The following is a 21,564-nucleotide window of genomic DNA, read 5'->3' on the forward strand; positions in this document are numbered from 1 at the left end:
AGTAACTCGAACTTTAAACCCCATACTGGTACTTTTTTTTGTGAACATGAATTGCCAAAAACGGCTAACCGAATCCTTATTTAAATTCACTTTAATGGATACAAGATTTCCTTGTCAATAGCATGAGTTTTGTCAATATTTCAGCTTGAATTTCTTTGCTGCAAATTTTTATGCTATTCAATGATCAGAACACTCAAACATTCGATATCTTCGTTCTAAAATCAGTTTGGTAGTTACTGGAAGAATAATGTAACTTGTTATATTTGCAACATTGATGGACACCTGATCAAACGACCTTTGTGGTTCATGTCTGTCTCCGCACATACAAGAAAGTAAAAAATGAATGCATTGGTATATGAAATAGTATTTTAAGTTCACTTTAGTCTAGCAGTTAAGCTACGAAAATGAGCCCATGAACGTAAGATTTCCAGGTTGTATCAACGAAAAGTCATCGAGAAAAAGCAGAATAAACGATTTGTTTTATAATTATTTTATATAGAATATAGAAATTATACAAAATAATTGGTTATATGCATAAAGTGAGAAATATCATGAGGTTATAAATATAAATTTTATCCTAAAAATATAAAAGGGTAACAAGCCCAAAATTCCACACAATCCTTAATTAAGCGAGTTAAAAAAGTTCCACATAAGTAAAAGTTTTTTAAAACAACAGAAAATATACACTCAATTAAAATTTAGATTCTTTTAATATCAAATGTGATTATTCAACAGAACAAGGTAACCGAGACTTATTTGACGTTTTAAGTGCATTCACCATATTAACATGTCCAACTGGATTAATACATGATATGTTAAAAAAAAAGCTTAGGACTTAGAACATGACTTTTCTATTTTCTTTAAGAAAAAATGTTAAAAAATTGAAAACTTCAGTAAAATTGGTGGAGGATTTACGGGAAGCGGGTCAGGTGGATGGAAAGGGGGTCAGGTCAAGGGATGGATTTGAGGGTTTCTGCAGGAATTTGCGCACTCTATTAAAACGAAAGGATAACGATAAAGACGGTATAAAAATAAGATTCATGAAAATTATATAATTGTTATAAAAATCAAGATATGCAAAAATTAATGGGTAATTTTGATATGTTAAACTGCTTTCATGGCTGTCATACAACATGACCAATTTGGTTTATATCAACATTGCATTATACAGTATGCACGGCTAACTTGGTTCATTCACAGCATAACTGGACTTTATCGTTGAGTACACGATAAGCCCTTTAAAATTTCCTTTTCATCTGCTTCGTATAATGAACATCAACTGAATACAGCGAAACCAAGTAGGCCGTTTAAACTTAAAAACGATTGAAATAAAATTGCTTTGTAGGCTATATATAAACTTATAACATTTCTTCCCTTAAATAAGCGGGTTTCGACGCATGCTTAAAATTCGTTGACCGCTGACTAATAGTACTGCAATTAGATATGTCATCACCACAGCATGCTGACTCAGCATAAATATCCGGATAAGCCTTTTGTATCTATGGAAATAAATTAATTACGATAAAAGAAATGTAATGTTTCGACAGAGATACTAAATTTTTAAAATGTAAATAGTTAGTTTTTTTTCAGAATAAAAACGGGGGAAAACTTCGCCCTCCTTTATAACCGGAAAATTTTAATACGCGCTCAATAAACGCTACAGGGTGGGTTACTTAAATGGATTTTTTTTTTGTTTTTCATTTTTTAATGATATCAAAATGGTTTTGTTTTATTTTGACTTGTTGTGATTAACAATACTTATTTCTGTGTGCACAACATAACTATTACCGTGGGTTGCTAAAATCAATTATTTATTACCCTGGACCAATTTATTATAATTACAAAAAGTTAACCTTCTGTGTCAGCGAGACAATAACTAGAACAGCCTCGCTTTAAAAGCATAGTCGATCAGTTCAATCAAATAGGTCTTATTCCTAATTCATACATCGGCTAACTATTATATGCGTTGGACTGAATTGTTTAGTACGGTCAAAGATGTGTGAACAATACCTGTTTTAACCTCCGCTGTTTCTCCTTTTCGTTCAACTCGTTATCCTCTAAGATGGAGTTCAGTAAATCACGTATCGCCTTCTTAGACAAATCCTTCGCTTCTTTTTCGTACTGCTCCTTCGTTATTTGAACGCAATAATAACGCTGCCTTGACATCGAGCGTGGTTTATCATCTGCGGAAGAGGGTCGCGTACATTTTACATCCTCCACTTCGACTTGTCTTGTAAAACTCTAAAAAAAACACGTCAAGTGAGTCACTTGGACAAGGTGGAGCTTGGAGTGCATCTCTCCTTTGCTAGGCTAATAACTTACCGGAGCACCAAGTGTGACAGCTATTTTGTGATCCACTTGTACGCGCAAGCCTGAGGGGGTCTAAAAGTATTTTGAAAGTTTTCAGGCATGAAACGCAAATAAAACCCTTTCTGCTTACTTAAAGGCACAAACAAACTAAAATACAAATTGTAAAATGGTTGAACATACCTTGAAAACTTCATCATAATATTCCACTAGTAATCCAGATATGCGTATGGCCACCGCATCTTGGAAACCGACGGATAAAGCTCCTTTTTCTTGTCGTGTTATCAGCCGAAAGAAAGAGTGAATTACCTGCAAAAAATGTAATACTCGCGTTTCTTCACATCACAAAAACACTGAAAACCCGGTGCGTTGTTGTAAAACACCGCAGTCTCTGTATCGACAAGTATCGCAATAGCAACGACACCATCGTAATGTCGACAACACTCATCGTAACAGTGATAACAAATATACACATACCAAATCTTTATTGGGTAAGTCCTTGCTGATTTCCAGTATTTCGTTACAAGCAATTCCTTTCATGAAGCTGGCTAACAGTTGGAGCTGACGACGATTCCAACATGGTAGCAACAGCGTCACATGTTGCATTAAACGTATAGCACCTTCCATATTCTCGTAAATAATTTCTAAAAATAAAGGTAAAGTGTAAAATATTCTGATGTCTTAACGGAAAGCGAGTACCGTACACAACTACGAATAAAATTTTGTTTCAAAGGGATTCACTTTCGTGTGCAATATGAGGGTGCCACCAAAGTAGCGCTTGCAACGAAACACAACACGAGGATTTTATTCCACAAAATTGTTAGGTGTGCATTCGCAGAAAAGGAATTACATGTGGTTGGAAATTTTACGTGCACAAAAAATATACTATCTTCACTCTTAGACAAAAAGTCTAGTGAATGTGTGAACATCATTTAATTAACAGCCTACCTGCGCATTCTTGCAACAACGGATACAAATGACACAGTATTAACGGTTCATTTAAAGTTGTATGGTAATGTTCTTTAACTGCTCGATAGACATCTCGTTCAAAACCAGGATAGTTTGGTAGGTCTTGTAGCACGCTATCATTTGTGTTGTGATTCGAGTTTGGCCCTTAAAATATAAATAATAAATATTTAAGAATATAGGAGAAACAAACTAAAAACAAATAAAAAGTTACCTTACAGTGGATTTTAAAATATTATTAATTACTATTATTAGTTTAACACAATTCAATTATAACACAACTTAAAAGTCTTAAAGTTGTAGCAAATATTCTAAAATATATGCTTAACTTGATTTATATTGTTGAGTCATCCTCTCTCAATAAAGTGTGTTTCTAAATAAAGTGGTCAAATACCTTATTGTGGAATAAAAAACAAAAGGATGATAAATTTTTCTTAGTGTGTTAGTAGACTGCAGCATATAATTGAACCAGCTTTAATTGAATGAAGGATGAAAAACTTTTTAAAAAATTCTAGCTTTTTGTTTTTTTAAAGTTCCCTGGAGTTTTGTTTTGCTGCGAATTTCTGCAACAAATGTTTTATGCAGGATATTTTTTGAATCGCATGTGCCTAAGAAAAATTCCCCAATTGTCCCGAAGTCTTCAGTGTCCCCAAGGCGTCAGTGTTACATTTTAAAAACGCCAACATAATTAGATAAATTAACAGTTCCAGGAAAACACGATTTCAAACATTCTAACAGACGGAGCAATTTCCCCCAGTTTTCTGTTGAGGCAATGATAGGGTACTCTACAGTTTATCGCTTGTGGTTGTGACGAAAAAGCAACTTACATTCAATTAGACAGTTCATAGCTGATAGTAACCATTCAGGTGCATCATTTGTTACTGAAACAAAAGCAAAACAATTTCATGGAAAACAATTTCATGGCAAACAAGTTTAGCGAAAATAATTTTAAATTTTTTCAGTTTCTTTACCATTCGTGCCACTTTTTATATTTAAAAAATATATGTTACATACATTGCGGAGTGCTCCAGTTCACATTTTTCATAATACTATTTCCACAGACTTGATTCTCATCAAGGAAATCAGCTATCCGTTCAATGCCAAGAAGTTTCTTTAAACTAAAAAAACAAAAAAAAAATGGTTAGGTTTCCTAATGCATGCAGATTATTCCAATTTCTCTTTAAATTAGTTACGTAGTATTTAATCATGAACACACCTTAAAATTACAACAGATTTCCACGTGTCTTCCATATCAGATGTTGTTATTGTTGGACCATACGTTTCTTTTTCATTAGGTACTACACCAATCGTATCAATGGACCACATACTACTTGCTTTGTACAATGTACTCTTATTTAATCCCCAATTGGATGAATTATGCGATTTTTGTAGTTTGTTTATCTCAAAATTACTTTTATGAATATCAAGAACGGAGCCAAACTTTCTGTTCCGTAATATATTGTTTTGCGATAAACTTCTACGTCGCATTGGATGTGACGAACATGGTTTATGTCTGATTTTTGTAAGCCTTGGAGACGTTGCAACGGTACTAGAAGAACAAAGAGGTACAAGTGTTGGCTTAACAACAGGCTTGCGTTTACCCTCTTTTCTCCTTTGCATTGCATCCTTTTCTTTAACCAGTGGGTTGATGTGTGCCTCCTCATGATCAGCAACAGGTTGATTCATTGGTGTCTGCTTTGACTGTGCATTTTTATTCGGTTTATATCCAGGTAGATTAACAATGTCATATGAATTATAACTAGAAACATGATTGATATGTGAAGGCTTCTCACCAAGCACAGCAACTGCTTTCCGTGGCAGCAAATTGCTCATGTAACCTTTGGTTTCAAGATTGCTATCAGATTTAACAAAGCGATTTAACTCCTTTTTCTGTTTTTTTGAGGGGGAAAGCATGTCACTCTTTTCAGAAGCTGTTGGTTGTCGTTTCCCTAATGTTACAGTATGTCTTCGTGAGACAGCCGAAGCATTTGGCGAACCTTTTGCAAACTTCCGTATGATTGCCCTCTTTTTGTTTCTTTTACGTGCTGCAACTACTTCATTCATCTTATTATCATTATTTGTAGTTGACTTTAAAAACGGTGGTACGTTATTGGTGTTGGAAACAACCTTCTTGTTGAAGCGAAGGGAATTACTTCTAAAAAATTGTGTTTGACTGATACTTGTGTTGAAGACATCTTCATTATCTTCTTCTTCTGGATCAAATAGTATGTCAGAATACTTGCTGCCAACAGCTGTTGTCATTGATATGTTGTTCAAATCAAGTGCTAATGGCGTCATACAGCTACTTACAGATTTGCTTTTTTTCACGTCGTCATTTTTAACAGCAGGTGGAATATTATTCTCAACAACCTTTCCAAGTGGAGTTTGTTGACATTCCTCCAAAGTTATTGTACGTGAATTTCGACGTGCAAAAATTTTTATTAACTGACTTATAGAGTTTTGAGATGAAACATTTTCTTTATCATGCTTAGGATGATTTTCTTCAATGTTTTCTTTTTCTTCAATGAAGGTATATAGGCAGTTTGTGTCTTGAAATTTCTTTGATGTTTTCCCAGCAACATGTTGAAAGACGTCGTTTTCCTGAAATTTCTGAAGTAACATAAAAGCTTGTTCTCTTGTCACATGAGCACCAAATGAAGAACTGTTTCGAAGGTAATTATGTAGCCAGTCGAGAGCTTCTGCACCAGTAAAACATTGTTCATAACTTTTTAATCTCCAACGTCTCCGTTTTAACTCCATTCCTTCTTTAAAACTGTTAAGAAGTTGGTTCCACTAAAAATATACAATAGTAAGTTGGACTGTTTTGTTTAACAAATGGTCTACGAGGCCAACAAATTCTGAATTTACGGGAGCAAAAATGAAAAAGTTGAATAGTCCAGGATGATGGATGATCTAAAAAACTACTCCAGAAGCAGCTCTGAAAATTTCCAAATTGAAAATACTTAATTAATCAACTTTAAAATACAATTCAGTTGACATAAAAAAGTTATTTTCATGTTAAATGCAAAATATAGATGGAAAATAACTTATACTTACCTTTTTAGTGCTTTTGGGCGTTTATATTACTTTTTTAGGGAGGTATGCAAAGATCGGTAAAAATAGGCAAAAATGTCACAGAAGGCATATTGTCGAAGGTTATAATTTTGAATTTATCCATACTTAATTAATTGGTAAGTAGAAATAACTTAATAGGTACTGGTAAATGCATGACAAAACATTTTATTTAAATAAATAATTTATGCCACAATGGCTTCCAAAGATGGCTAAAAGTCATAAAAAATTGGAAAAAATGTCAAAACTGCAATATTGTGATCGTTATATCTTCAGATCTCTTTGAGCTGCAACCTTCAAAATTAGCAGGTAAGGAGGTTCAATAGGTACTGTGAAATGCAAAATAAACAGCTTAATTAAATAATTTAAAAATGCCACAATGGCTTCCAAAAATGGCTGAAAATTCTTTTGCTATATATATTAAAAATGTGAGTTTGGTGTATATTTTGCAGCTGAAAAATATCCATTTATTAACTCAACCAACTTAACTACTTTACACAGTAAAGGTGAACTTGAAAAACCATTAATATCTAACTCAAATTGTCAAGCTACTATAAATGCTAAAAATATCCAAATCTTCCTTATCCATGACATGCTTCATTCATGGAAATTCCAATTAAACAGGAATTATTGTTGGAGCTCATGTCTGCTTTCTTTAAAGGTTTGTTTAAATTAAACTAGTAAATGCAACTGCCTTTACCTTTACCTCCCCAGTCTACTTTTTCATGGAAATAGAACAAAAATTACTACATTTTCTTAAGAATAGGATATCAACTGCTGTCTTATTGGGATATAATACTAACCTGCTTTTTTATGGGAATAGTAGCTATTTATGTTCTATTCCCATGGGGAAACAATGGATGTTCTTTATCATGTTGTGCTGTAGATATATGTAAAATGTTTAAATAAACCAACATGCTTGGCTGGCTAAAAAGTTCAGGTGAGGTAAATCTATCAGCTGTAGAAATCTTTGCACACTGTGTTCTGCTACTTCATAATATTTCCTTTCCTGGTCATGTTTGGAAGCCACTGTGGCATTTTTAAATTATTTAAATAAGCTATTTACTCTGCATTTTCCAGTACCTAATGAGTTCTCCTTACCTGCTAATTTCTAAGGTTGCAGCTCAAAGAGATCCGAAGATATAACGATCACAATATTGCAGTTTTGTCACTTTTTCTGTGTTTTTTTTAGGATTTTTAGCCATTTTGGTAGCCATTGTTGCATAAATTATTTATTTAAATAAGATGTGTGTTCCTGCATTTGACCTATTAAGTTATTTCTACTTACCAATTTTGAAGGTCTAAGTATGAATAAATTCAAAATTATAACCTTCGACAAGATCTTTGCATATTTTTTGGAGGGGGAAAAGCATCACCAAGTTATGTGTGAAGATGTTTTTGACCAAGTTATTATGTATAAGTTATTTTCTATCTATATTTTGCATTTAACATGGGAATAACTTTTTTATCCTTAGACTACCAGAGACTACACCTGCACAACAAGCTATGAAATACTACTTTTTTTGCATTTTGTAGCTAAGAGTTTTTTCCATGGATGCAATTTCTTGTATTTCAAAGTTGATTATTGAGGTATATACTTTCAATTTGGTAATTTTCAGGGCTGCTTATGGTGTAGTTTTTAAGATACCCTAAGTGGATAAATTTTGCGAGTATATATTTAATTTGGCCGATGACCAAAATGGAATATTTGGCAGGCATTTAATTTGGCAAATAATAAATTTTAAAAAATTTGGAGAGGATTTAATTTGGCGAATACAAACGAATGTAACGTATTTAAAATAACATTTTTTTTTTTTAAATTTGGCGGGGATTTATTTGACGCATGTTAAAATATGTTAAATTTGACAATATTTAATTTGTTGCTTGTAGCCTTTTTAAAATAGCAATATCTCCCGAACAAAACAAGATTACCAGCTGACATTTTCACGGTTATCTTTTCTTACCCATAGTGTCATATAAACACAGTTTGAGCAAAATCTGAGGGGGTTGACATGGGATTACTTGTTAAGTTGGTATGGAATGACCCAATAAGCAAAAAATTATTTTCATATGTAAAATGGTGGCCATAAAAGAATGACTGTTGTCATTGGCATTTGCATTTTAAAACAAAAATTTCACATTGTGGACCATGGTTATTTCTGACTTTAGATACAACTGGGTCAATTTATAAAGTATATACTATATATCCATTATGCCTTGCTTTTTCTGTTTCCTTGTTTTTTCATGAAAATTGATTATCTGAAATTGCGATGAATTTCGCGACCTTTATTATTAACAAAGTTATCATCCTACAAAAAAGCTTTCTTTCTTCAAGGGTAGGTGAAAAATAAATGGTGGGATGAAAGTGGCATTAAACTATATAGATAAATTAATCAACAAAGAATATATCAAATATAGGACTTATAGTAATGTTTTATGTTGATACATATTGTTAAGTAGAAAAAGACATGTCCTGACTTACCAACTTGGTGGCTTTATAGGGTGAATGTCTTTTATTGACCAGCGCACAGTCAGACATCTTTTTTGTGCAATATAGTAACACAGCTATATACTTCTAGAAAGACGAGATTGAAATGCATATTAACATGACATACAATGTGCACTTGTGTGAACCCATCCTACATATGTGGACAATGACTTCATTGGCGAAATCAGCACGAGCAATCTTCTCTTGAATTCTTACCACGGACGCTATTTTACTGTTTTTGTTATTTGGCAAAAAACATTTTAAAGTGGGACAAAAAAATGCTTCTTGACAACTTTTAGCTGGAAAAAATGATTTTTCTTAGACTTCCCCAGTGCCTTAATCTTTGGTAGTAATAATTCCAATGCATGGGCTTAAAAACATCTTCATACTATCAGACTTTTTTTCTTTATTCTCAAAAAGACAGGACTATCAATTGAATGCACCTTAATTCTCTTTTTGTTAAGTTTATGCATGCAAAATTTATAATTTAATTCTTGTCTTGCAACAAAATGCAGATTTGAAATGTCATGTGCCTGACTGAAATGCATATTAACATGACATACAATGTGCACTTGTGTGAACCCATCCTACATATGTGGACAATGACTTCATTGGCGAAATCAGCACGAGCAATCTTCTCTTGAATTCTTACCACGGACGCTATTTTACTGTTTTTGTTATTTGGCAAAAAACATTTTAAAGTGGGACAAAAAAATGCTTCTTGACAACTTTTAGCTGGAAAAAATGATTTTTCTTAGACTTCCCCAGTGCCTTAATCTTTGGTAGTAATAATTCCAATGCATGGGCTTAAAAACATCTTCATACTATCAGACTTTTTTTCTTTATTCTCAAAAAGACAGGACTATCAATTGAATGCACCTTAATTCTCTTTTTGTTAAGTTTATGCATGCAAAATTTATAATTTAATTCTTGTCTTGCAACAAAATGCAGATTTGAAATGTCATGTGCCTGACTCACTTCAGCAAACCTGTATTTCAAGTTGGCAATTTTTTAATTGCCTGCTCTATGAACAAAAGTTAAGTGAATATGTACCAAAAAGGTTAGACAAAAACATTTGTAAAGTTACATTTAAAGCAAATAAAATTAAATATATCAGCAAAAAATTGTAAAAATATAAATCAAGAGTTTTTAATAGCATGTCGGCATTTGCATTAACAAATGTGGTTTTTGCATCAACAATTTTGTGAAGGGCATAAATAAATAGAAAGGGCATTTGAAAATTAGAGTTGGGTAAAAAAAAGCAAGGAAAAACAATCAACACTTTAAGCAATCATACTTTTAAATAACCCCACCCATCCATCAGCTGGTAAAAGAAACGCCCACCAATAAAATATTTTATTATTCTGTCACAAAATTTAAGGAGCATAGAAGTTTTGCTACTCACCCAAAACGTGCAGCCACAACCTTGGAAATATTTGGGGAATTGGGCAAACACTGTCACTGGGCTGGTGCTCTGCAGGCAGTAAACTGGAAAAGTTTTAATTTGGCAGTGGTGTAGCTATCTATATAGGCAGGAGAATAATCAACATCTAAAATGAGCTAGCTGCACTTTTTCTACAATGTTGTCATTATGGAAAAATTCACTCCACGTCTCTGAAATAGTGCGAAAAATCAAAGATTCTGGGTGTAATGACGTCAACAAAATTAGTACTTCTTAGGACCTAAGATTTCAGATCAAGTTTTGCAGTGTGCGTTACTTAGATTAGAATGGCGTTCTTAATTGCTTGTGGTTGCGAGCTGTGAAATTCTGCTCTTTTTCAAAATATAATATATCCATGGTTGTAGCTAGGTTAGGGCTAAGCTAAGCTAGATATAGACATTTTTGTGACATATAATATATCCCTTAATATTTGTAAGGCTAGCTAGCATGTAAAATATGCACATCTAAACATACTGGCTATATAATTAGCTAATAATAGCTAGCAAAGCGAAATGAATCCCCGTTTATTGCAAACCAACTAGCTTTTTTCTGCAAAAAAATACCTATCTTTCTCTGTTTTAGATTTTTAAAGTGAGAAAAACTAGCTACAAAGTTTGTTGTTGCTTTTTACGCCTTCATTTTAAATCTTTCGAGCCAAATTTGTAAACATTCCATTCTATCATTTACTTATTGATTAAAACCGTTAATAGACCAACCTAGTGCCTAGTATTATTTCGCCGCCATTTTTTGCCAGCCAATTTTTACTTTACACTAAGAAAATTTCGGGCAGGAAAATAAGCAGCTGGCGGTAAATTAAGCACATGGTTAAAAAAATGTCTTTTGGAAATATGACAAACGATATTGCGTATGATTCGGAGGCTTGGAATGCTTCGATCAGCTGCTCACTTTTCAAACCATTAAAAAATATTTAATGGTTTGAAAAGTGATAGAATAATTATCAAAAGCATTATTAACATGCTAACGGAAAGTTTGCAAACTTGATCAGCTGCTATTATTAATTAGACTCAATTTCTTTTCCACGTGCATCTTTCAATTAGTGTAACCAATGAATTAAAGTTATTACAAACGAAAAGAAAGATTTTTATGCCTTGTTACAACATATGAATGAAGATAATAAACTAGAACAGCTGGGGGAGACTTTCAAGAAATATGTAAATTTATTTCACCAGTCTGGACGATTAGGATCATATCGGGTGTGGTCATCTATGACAGTACGGTATGACAAATCGCTGTGTTGATAACAACCGTTATACTTTTACAATCATGGCGAAAATTTCATTTCTAACACAAATCTAAGTTAGTCTTCTCTGGATAAGTGGAACCTCTACGGGACCGAAAAAAATGGTTCATGGAACTTTTTTTTTGGTTTCATGAAGGTTCCACTTATCGGACTTCTCTCTTATCTGAAATCTCAGGAGACCGGGGAATTTACGAATAATCAAAAACAGGGGGAGGAACAAAATAAAATGCTTTATAGATATTTATGTTCCGCAAGATGATTTTTCTTAGCAATGAAGTTATGAAAAATAATATTTTATAGTAGCTTGTTTTAAACTTTGTGGAAGTTCCTTTTCAATTAATTTAGAAACTTCTAAGATATAACGTTGAACCTCATCTGACTCTGTAAAAAAAAGTCCAATACTCGTCACAAACAGTCAAGCGATTTCAATTTTCAAAATCGTTTCTTAATTCAATGAACGGGTCATCTAGATCGTCTTGAGCGCTTATTTGGTCTTTGGGGGGGGGGGGGGGGGGGGGGGGGATGTGAGATTTAGCGAAACACTTTTTCACTGTTTCTTCAGTTACGTTCTCCCAGCAAATGGTAAGCATTTTTATAGCATGTTCTAATACATTCACTTTGGAATAGATTTCTTTGCATGGATTGATTTGATTTTTTGTTGAATTTTTCAGGAACGGTATTTGGCTTTTAGAGATCGATTAACTCCTTGGTCCATAGGTTGCGTTATAGAGGTAATGTTTGGTGGTACAACCCATTCTTGAACAAATCACTGTGCATCCAACTTTTTTTTGTAATCTGTAGCGGGCAAGAAGGTGCTTCGGATTTTCGAAGCTTCTTGGTTTATTTGCTTTGCCAATTACAAACATAGGTAACTTTTGACCCAGAGCATTACCTGCTGCTATTAACCTCTGTTATGCTGTTAACCTCTGCTTGCTAAACTTGCCACTAACACATCATTGAAGTGCATTGTCTTACTTGGTTCGCATTCTATTCCCTGCCAAAGCGGAGAAAAGTCAACTTTGTGTATGTAAGGCTAACGAACTTGAACCAGGATCAGCAGCGTGCCATTGCACCTTTGTTGCAGAAAATTCTCAGTCATTGGTCGTTCACGGAATCGGTTAACAGAAATTCTTTCCCACGATGAACGTCCATAACCATCAGTCGAAAGTACTGCAGCTCGTTTCTCCTCTCTTAGTGAGAAGTTCAATATCAATAGTTCAATATCCTGTCAAATTCTTGTTTCAAACGTAGAGTTTCCTGGATTATAATGTTAATTGGGCTGACAATCCCCATAGAATTTGGAGTTTCTACATCCTCAACTCACCGACAAAATACAGTTAAAGATAACTCTCTGAAAAAAAATAAATGTGTACATTTTCATCCCCCATTATTAAAGTGCGAAATTCTATTTTCCCGCTCTTTTTAATTAGGGCGAGTCATGCGTAGTGTTACCTTTCGCAGTTAGCTTATATATACTACCGTGGCTGATTACAACGTTTTGTTTTCATTTGATATAGGCGCACAGTATAAAGACGCGGCCGCGTAAAATTATGCGCGGCCGCGTGTTTTTAGGAGCGGCCGCGTGTTTTACCGCCAGTTTTACCGCCAGTTTCTAAATCTGGTCTGCAGAATGTCAAATTTAAAACAGGTGCTAAAATGCGCGGCCGCGCTTTTTGCCGCTGATTTTGCCGCTAATTTCAAGGTAAAACAGGCGGTAAATGCGCGGCCGGGCAGTTTTCCTTGAGATGTGATTCGATGTGGTCCTGAGAGTTACCACCGTTCAATGGCGAAAACGTATTTACTCGTAGTGCAAGATGGATGCTATGCCAGTCGGTGTCGATGTGTCATTGGAAGATTTAGTGGCGTATTATCATAGCCTACGACCTAAGTTGAAGTATTTGGAAATATGTATGGTGATTAACAAACGTCATCACAAGTCATTATCTATGAGAAAGTTTCAATCAATATGCACAAGATTGGGCTCACGTCGAACTAGCAATGTTTCTCGCAGTATCCTGGTAGATATTATTAAAAATGAGTTGCAAGTGTCATCTTCAAGTTTCGGTTACCGGCAAATGACAGAATTGATAGCATTGAAGTTTGACGTGATTGTTGTTGACTGTGCGAACTATATTGAAGGAGGTGGATCCGTCAGGAGTAGAAAAAAGGCTTGGAAAAGTGATTACACGACGTATATATGATACCAAAGGTCCTTGTCACATATATCATATAGATGGAAATGACAAATTAAAAAGATGGGGATTGGCAATACACGGTGGTATTGATGGTTTCAGCCGTAAATTACTATGGTTGGTTGTTTCAACAACAAATAATGATCCACTTGTAATCGGAAATTTGTTTTTGCAATGCGTGAAGAGATACGGGTATGTCCGCGTATACTGAGAATGGACCGAGGGACGGAAAACATTTATTGTGCGGATTTACAACCAGAGAATAGAAGCATTTTGGTCTCGCCTCAAGTTGTACAAACTTAATTGGTGGATAAATTATTTCAAACATTTCACATCAACACTCGTATATGACCCCGAATTACCAACCCATAGAGAAGCCTTAATTCTTTGTTATATTCCCGTTTTACAGAGAGAATTTAATGATTTTGTCATCACATGGAATTCAAGAAACGTACGCCAGTCATCAAGCGCACCAGGAGGTCGTCCAGACCTATTGTTTCATATTCCGTCAGCAAGTGGCTATTAAAATCAAGGGATGCTTGTGGATAGCACTGAAATATCTGTCGCTGAAAATGTCATGGGAATTGATTATCATCCAGTCTTCAAAAGTAAAGATTTGCATGATTTATTGATTTGTTATATGGGGATACATCACTTGCAAGCACCCATGGACGCACAACAATCATTGGAAACATATGTGCAATTACTTGGATTCTTAAGTAATGACGGGTTTATAGTTTAACAAGCTAAACAAAAAGAAACATTTATATAGTAAGTCTCTTTGATGAAACAAACATATCCAAACAAAATATCACATATAAATCATGAGAATAACAATCAATAAATTTTCCAATATCATAAAAGAGGCGAAATTCGCTCGTTTTCACTGGGAGCACTTTAACAAATTCAAAAAAATTTCAATGAAACGTATATGAAAAACTGGGATCTCTTGGGGGTTATAAGGTTACACTAAAAAGTCCTAAAGAATCCTAAAGAGTCCTAAAAAAAGTGATTATAATAATAATAATAATAATAGATCTTTTCATCTGGCAATAAAAAAGCTTTCATAGTGTGACAATTGGATTGTAACATAAATTCTGGACATATACTTTTTAGTCCTTCTCCAAATTGTGATATTGCAGCACGATTTTTCATCACTAAATAACTGATTGAAAAAACTTGCTTGTTCTGTTGGATATCAGGTACAGGAACAATGTTCAAATCAAGTAGATCTTCATTCTCGCCACTCTCAATTTTATCCAATTTATACTTGAATTCTGCATCATTTATTGGTGTTATTTTATCAGGATATGGCAAATCATACAATGCATTGAAAATGAGCTCAGAGAAACATTTGGGACCTCTTCCAACATGTATAATAGATGCACCTGTTAACTGCCCAAGCTTGTAATATACTTTTTTTAATACACCATCTGGCATTAATTTGAAACAAATTCCTTTGTCATCTCCGAAAAATACCCCAGGGATAGTGGTAAACCGTCTCATTGACAATGAGTAAAATTTGCTCAGCGGTCCACCTGCATCAGCACCGGGTTCACCTGCAAATCTGATAGCTATTTTTTCAGACGAAAGATCAAAATTTTGACGTAATAATACAGGCCAAAAACGCTGTGAATCTCGTTGTATGATGATATGCTTTGTGTTTATTTTTGGTAAATTGGTGAAGTAGCTTTCACAGTTTTGCATAAATGCGATAGAATCAGTTTCTGTTTCTTCAAACTGTGGAGTAGCATTATCAAAATTATCTGTCTCATAATTTTCCACAAAACGATTCACTTCATCATCACCAAATGCTGAACTGTCCTCTGTTGATTCTAGTTGAAGAGACAATGAGGGTGAGCCAATTGAATGTCTATATCTCACTGGTTTTTGTGTGTTTCTTGAAAAATGTCTCAATCTCAAATCACGAAGAGTAGAATTTTCTATGTTTACATCTATGTCAGTTTTGGCAGTATTTGTCACAGCATCTGGATCGAGTGATGCTAAAAAAGTATCCTCTGTCATAATGTTGTCTGTTTGATCTGCTAGCAAAGTTGCTGTGTAACTTTCATTTTGCTCACAGCGTAGACAGCTACCAATATACGTACAAGAACAAACACTGCATATACTTCTGTCAACAAAATTCGATCCTGGTAAGCTGGGTGGCACAGTAATTGTTGAGGCACCTTCTGCCCATGCAGATGATATTACTGTTTCTTCTGGTCCAATAATTTCTGTATCTAATTCAAACATGCTTGAATATGACTTATTGCACAACTTTGAAAACTCCAACTTCGCAAATGATTATAAATATACTTGTATTCCTTTTTTTTTGTCTCTACAACTCAAACCATATGTTTCTATATCAATGAAATCTTGCTCCAGAGAGTGACCGTTATAATTACCAACAAATGTTTGATCTTTCTGTGGTATATCATAGTGTTTACGTATTTCGTCATGTAGCTCAGGGTATTTTGTAGATCGATTAAATAGTGTCAAATAACTCTGGTTGTTTTTCATTGTATATTTTGATAACTTATCTTTACACTTCAATCCAACATTAACTTTGCAGGTTTCCCTTACAGTTATCGGACGGTTATGAATATCATATTTCCCAGAGTGGGCTTTTTTCAATATTTTTCTTAGTTCATCTGCCTTTTCATGATAGGACTTCTCTTCAACCACAGGGAGTGCAAATATCAGCCGATATGATATATCTCCATACGCCAACCCTAGCTCCACAAGCTTTTGTTGTTCAACTTGAGGAGCCACATTATCGTCAATTTTGTTCAGGATGAACGAAATTCAACAAATACTCTATACCTCTGGACTCAAGGAAAGTTTTCACCTAAACAAAACACATAGCTATTATCAAAACTGACTTGTGTGATGTGAAAGATTTCCTTAGGTCAGTGTGTTTCCTTGCCTACTATCTTCGTAGATTTGCAATAAATAAAGCGAAATAAGCTAGCTAATTGCTTGTTTACCTTTTCAAAGCTTTCAGCTGCAGCTGCCATTTTCTGTGAGTTCTGAGAAGTAACTTTCTAAGAATTCCGTTCTAGTGTTCCAGGGCTCTAATTTGCAGACCAGAACACTGCGCCCTTGGCCACATGCCGTTGTTTTTCGAAAATCTTCTGCGAGAAGAAAAGCGCGGCCGCGTCATTTACCGCCTGTTTTACTTTAAAATTAACGGCAGAATCAGTGGCAAAAAGCGCGGCCGCGTATTTTAGTACCTGTTTTAACTGCCACTGCTATAAAGACGCGGCCGCGCTTTTTAAAACGCGGCCACACATAATTTCACGCGGCCGCGTCTTTTACAGTGCGCCTATTTTAAATGAAAACAAAACGTTGTAATCAGCCACGGTAGTATACAAAGGTTGACTTTTTTCCGCTTTGGCAGGGGATAGCATTCGAAAAAAGAATGTTTTGATTAAAATGATTCGAACGTACTGTAGATGATTTTTCTTTTGAAAAAGTTCCACTTTTAAGATTAAATATTGCTCAAGGGACCAAAAAAAAAATGATTCCACTTATCGAAAGTTCCACTTATCGAAAGTTCCACTTATCGAAAGTTCCACTTATCCGAATAAAATAAGAGAGGTTTGTAAATGCAAATCCAAAGGACCGGGGAAATTGGTTCCACTGAACGAAAGTTCCACTTATCTGGGTTTCCACTTATTGAGAATAGACTGCCTATACGCGTTGAAGAAACTGTACTGTCCCAAAAAAAAAGCGCGTTACATATCATATCAATTTTATAAAACCTTCCTAAAAAAACCCGGGTCTTCCTTATCTTTGCGTTAAGCTTATACAAAAAGCGGGAAAAAAGCCCTATGAAGGTGATGATTAATAGATGACGAGAGAAAATTACAACGATTAAAGGGAAGAATTATAACCTACGAAACATGCCATTAAATTGATAGATTTTGTTCCTGATGTGAAAAATCCTATGGATCTTGTCGCATTTCCCATGCGAATGCAATGTGATATCATCTAATCATATGGCAAGAAGGTTTTTTGCAAATATAATAAACGCCATATTAGGGCGCTTTCGGCGTAGCAACCCCTTGGTCTTGTTCATACTTGAAAAAGGGCTCATCAAATGAGACACAAAGAGAAGATGAAAAAAGCCTGTGAGAAAAACGTTTTAATATTACTTCGGCGAAAAAGCAAAATACTATAAAAACGGGTAAATAGGAGAGATCTTGTTTAACATCGTGTAGAAGAGTGATCTAGAAAATAGATTGGAACATTTATTTTATCTTTTAATAAGATATTGCAGGCTTGTACTCTACTTTAAGAAAAAAGTCTGGTAGAGGGCGTCCAAATGAGCAAATGTACAAAATTTAAGTTTTGAAGTAGCTTACATACTTAAAAATACAACTTTTTTGTGTTTTTTCCGTTTACTGTATCATCTGTTTATAAAATGTTGGTAGCAAAAATATATGAAAATGCTATTATTTAAACAAAAACACGCAACAGAATAAGATAAACCAATATTAAATTATTTACATAAGATAGTTAGCCTTATTTTTACACCGTAATGGTGCTCTTTTATTAGCAACATCATGTTGTAAGGTGTCACTAATTTTACATGTTGTCGCTGGCTGTTATAAGTTGTCTCTAGATGTTACAAGTTGTCTCTGGCTGTAACAAGGTCACTAGTTCTTATATGTTTTCACTGGCTGGTACAAGTTGTCACTTGATGTTACCAGTTTACAAACAGTTTTACACGCACCTGAATTAATCAAAGTGAATTACAATGTTTCGTTTATGTGTGTATATGTTTTTCACCGATGGAATCATGTAAAACTTCTTTTTCTCCTTTTCTTGGATGGTTAATGACTGGAAAGCAATGGAGACAATTTTCTTTATCTAATCGTTTACTTGGCATGTGAATCATGCGCAATGTTATCGCCGAGAAACTCTTCATTTTTGATTTAAACAAGCACTTGTTACACGTACCACGAATTCGTACTTCGAAAGATTAAAGATCGACCCAAGTCTGTTTTCCGTAACTTTGAGGGAGATGAGCTGTCATTGTTTTCACTGCCTGTTGATTTTCGCTTTCCCAGAGTTACTGAATGTCTTCGTGAATGAATTTCATTTTTGTTGTTCAAATGATAGCCAAGTGGATTCATAGAAGCACTTCGATTTTTCTTAACATCTTGATTTTTTGTGACAGATGGAATACTATTTTCAATAATATTACCAAAAGGAGTTTGTTGGTGAATTTTAGGTGGTCGCGAATGTCGGCGACCGAATATTTTTATTATATGATTTAAAGAGTTTTGAGGTGTTACATTTTCTTTCCCCTTCGAGTTAATTTCTTTCAAGTTTTCTTTTTTTTCGTTAAATCTATATAAGCAGTTTGTATCTTGAAATTTCTTTGATGCTTTGCCAGCAGCATTTCGAAATACATCATTATCCAGAAATTTCTGAAGTAACATAAAAGCTTGTTCCCTTGTTACATGAGCACCAAATGAAGAGCTGTTTTGAAGGTAATTATGTAGCCAGTCGAGAGCTTCTGCACCAGTAAAACATTGTTCATAACTTTTTAATCTCCAACGTCTTCGTTTTAATTCCATGCCTTCTTTAAAACTTTTTAAAAGCTGGTTCCACTAAAAAAAATATAAATAATATAAAAATATTGGCATTTGCACACACTTATGTCAAACAAAGCCGCAAAAAAGAAGACAGACCATGACAATGAGCTATAAAAAATTCACTACAGACGATTGAAACGTTTGACATGTATTTTTTTATAAGTTCTAAAATTAGTTGGCGCGCGTATGATTAACCTAAATTATTGTGAAAGTTTTCATATAAGCTACGAAAGCCGTGAAAACCCATCAAACGCTTATCTAGACAACCCTCTTAAGAACAAATCTTATTCTCATGCTCAACGCTAACCAGAAAGGTTTTTCATTCACACTTTTTAAGGTATGACTCATCTGGGGGCTGAAATTTACGACCTAACAAGCTGGCTATCAGTCGGTCCCAAAGCAAACGTGAATTTGTCACCTTGAACCCATTCCATTTTCCTTTACAGCGAAAAAAAAAAGAAAGAAAAAAGAAACTATACGCCAAGATAGTTAATCCAAAGATGCGCAAAAGTCGCGCGAAATATAATTTCTTAAACATTTCCTGCCGTTATGGCTAAAATTAGTGAAAATCTGAAAACTTATAAGCGCATAAGAGGTTTCCGATGATTATTGGTGTATATTTTCTGTAAATTATTCAGTTTCAAGATGTAATCACATTGTCGTTATATGAAAGCCAAATACAATGATTATTTTCTCACCAATTTTGTAGCTCTGAAGGGAGAATGTCTTTTAACAGGTGTGCCAACCATTTTCTTTTCCGTCTATAATAATAATTGAATTAAAATTTTTAAGAAAATTAAATAATTGTATATTTCATATGAGAAGTAATAAATCTTAATTAAACGCTTTTAAAGTTAAAGAAATACATTTTGGTATACAAAAGCGGCAAAATTTTGTAAAATATATACTTAGAATTTTTTAAAAACTTAAAATCTTATCAATAAGAGAAATTTCTGGTCGATAAGGCATTCTATATCCCTTATTTCCGCTACTCCCAACCTAGTGCTCAGACTCCGCCATAAGAAAATTGTACACTGTAGAAAAAGCACACAAAAATACAAAAAACAGCCAACACCTATCACCCGCTGAAAATAATTTCCCTTACCTCACAGTACTGCGTATATCTTTAAATGGATAGTTCTGACTGAAGAAGTGGAAAAAAAATATCAACTTTTATCATGGTAGAGGCAGCTGTGATTTTCATAGGAAGCACATGGTAAGAAAAATCTCTTGAGTGTTTTTTGGAAACATGACAAATGATAATAGCTCTGAATTCGGAAAGTTTCAAATACCATTAACAGCTGTGTATTGACATAAATAAAATAACAAGTGTGAGACTAATTATCAAAAGCATCATTAACGTGCTGTCGAAAGGTTTGCAGATTTGATCAGCTGCCATTATTAATTGGAGTGTAATTCTCCTACGCGAGTGGTTTTATAGACAATTTTGGTAATTAGCAATTAATAAATCCTTATTAACAACGGGTGAGAGAATAAACTTTCTGGTGTTGATGACTTCAAAAAAACTCCGTGGATTTCTTTCTAAAGGTGAAGTAAAAACATAGTACAAAATTAAACACCAAAAGTATAATTAACGAAGAGAAACTTCTCTAAAGGAAAACAGAAGAAACTTTTCGTGCTAACTAATTAACGGGCGGTGAAGTTGATTATAAAACTTACCGATAATGTCGCCGACAGAAAGACAAAGTGTAGTTTTCTCTCTTGCTAATTGTTTTCTAAAGTACGCCGATATTATTGAATGAAATGATAATTAGTACACGAAAGGTACAAAAAAAAAGGAAAAAATTAACTACAAAATACTTCACAGAATTTGTACTAATAAGAAATACTATACGGGTTTAAATTTTTAATTCGATGTTTAAAGCGCTCTCAATCAAGGTCAATAAATACTATTGAACAAGATAAAAAAAGGAAGAGCTACACAGTTTTTTTTAACTGAAAATTGGTGGAGATGGTGTAGTGGTAGCACATTTGACTTGTAATCATAAGGTTTCACGTTCAAATCCCCCCTCCGGTGCACTATAAATGAAGTGTTGTCAGCCCATTTGGTGCAATTTACTGACCGCTAACCGGCTTGTGTGGCAGACAAACAAGTTAGAGCAATGCTATACGTATCTCTGGCGGTAATGTAACATAGTTATAACATAGTCGGAGGGGAGGAAAAGCCAGCCGTTAGGATGGAATCCCCAAGATCGATAAAACTTTCTTTA

At 34.3% G+C, this 21,564-nt stretch overlaps 2 protein-coding genes across 3 annotated transcripts; both read right to left on the bottom strand.

The window, feature by feature from the left end:
* Positions 1-237: 237 nt before the first annotated feature.
* LOC130630259 (uncharacterized) lies at positions 238-9,329 on the bottom strand. Its single transcript, XM_057443683.1, has 10 exons — positions 8,828-9,329; positions 4,490-6,066; positions 4,288-4,391; positions 4,101-4,154; positions 3,256-3,420; positions 2,785-2,951; positions 2,491-2,616; positions 2,323-2,382; positions 2,011-2,241; positions 238-1,499 (listed from the first exon to the last, which is right to left on the bottom strand). The coding sequence occupies exons 1-10, from the start codon at positions 8,882-8,884 to the stop codon at positions 1,359-1,361; spliced, it is 2,682 nt and encodes an 893-aa protein (XP_057299666.1). The 5' UTR covers positions 8,885-9,329; the 3' UTR covers positions 238-1,358.
* Positions 9,330-18,154: 8,825 nt separating this feature from the next.
* Positions 18,155-21,356, bottom strand: LOC130630264 (DEP domain-containing protein 1A-like). Of its 2 annotated transcripts, XM_057443689.1 has the most exons (3): positions 20,439-21,356; positions 20,032-20,094; positions 18,155-19,348 (listed from the first exon to the last, which is right to left on the bottom strand). In XM_057443689.1, the coding sequence occupies exons 2-3, from the start codon at positions 20,080-20,082 to the stop codon at positions 18,683-18,685; spliced, it is 717 nt and encodes a 238-aa protein (XP_057299672.1). In that variant the 5' UTR covers positions 20,083-20,094; positions 20,439-21,356; the 3' UTR covers positions 18,155-18,682. The 2 variants fall into 2 exon arrangements, with proteins under 2 accessions (XP_057299672.1, XP_057299674.1); XM_057443691.1 differs by lacking the exon at positions 20,439-21,356 and having other exon boundaries at positions 20,032-20,113.
* Positions 21,357-21,564: the final 208 nt, after the last annotated feature.

The sequence above is a fragment of the Hydractinia symbiolongicarpus genome, chromosome 2 (genome assembly GCF_029227915.1).
Source record: "Hydractinia symbiolongicarpus strain clone_291-10 chromosome 2, HSymV2.1, whole genome shotgun sequence".
Taxonomy (NCBI): Eukaryota; Metazoa; Cnidaria; class Hydrozoa; order Anthoathecata; family Hydractiniidae; genus Hydractinia; species Hydractinia symbiolongicarpus.

Excerpts from the sequence above, each read along its gene's own strand:
- LOC130630264 (XM_057443689.1), bottom strand. The coding sequence starts at position 20,082 with ATGGTTGGCACACCTGTTAAAAGACATTCTCCCTTCAGAGCTACAAAA. Across the intron at positions 19,349-20,031 it reads CCTTCAGAGCTACAAAATTG|TGGAACCAGCTTTTAAAAAG; the intron begins GTGAGAAAATAA and ends TATTTTTTTTAG.
- LOC130630259 (XM_057443683.1), bottom strand. The coding sequence starts at position 8,884 with ATGTCTGACTGTGCGCTGGTCAATAAAAGACATTCACCCTATAAAGCC. Across the intron at positions 4,155-4,287 it reads GAACTGGAGCACTCCGCAAT|TAACAAATGATGCACCTGAA; the intron begins GTATGTAACATA and ends CTTTTGTTTCAG. Across the intron at positions 2,952-3,255 it reads GTTGTTGCAAGAATGCGCAG|AAATTATTTACGAGAATATG; the intron begins GTAGGCTGTTAA and ends CTTTATTTTTAG.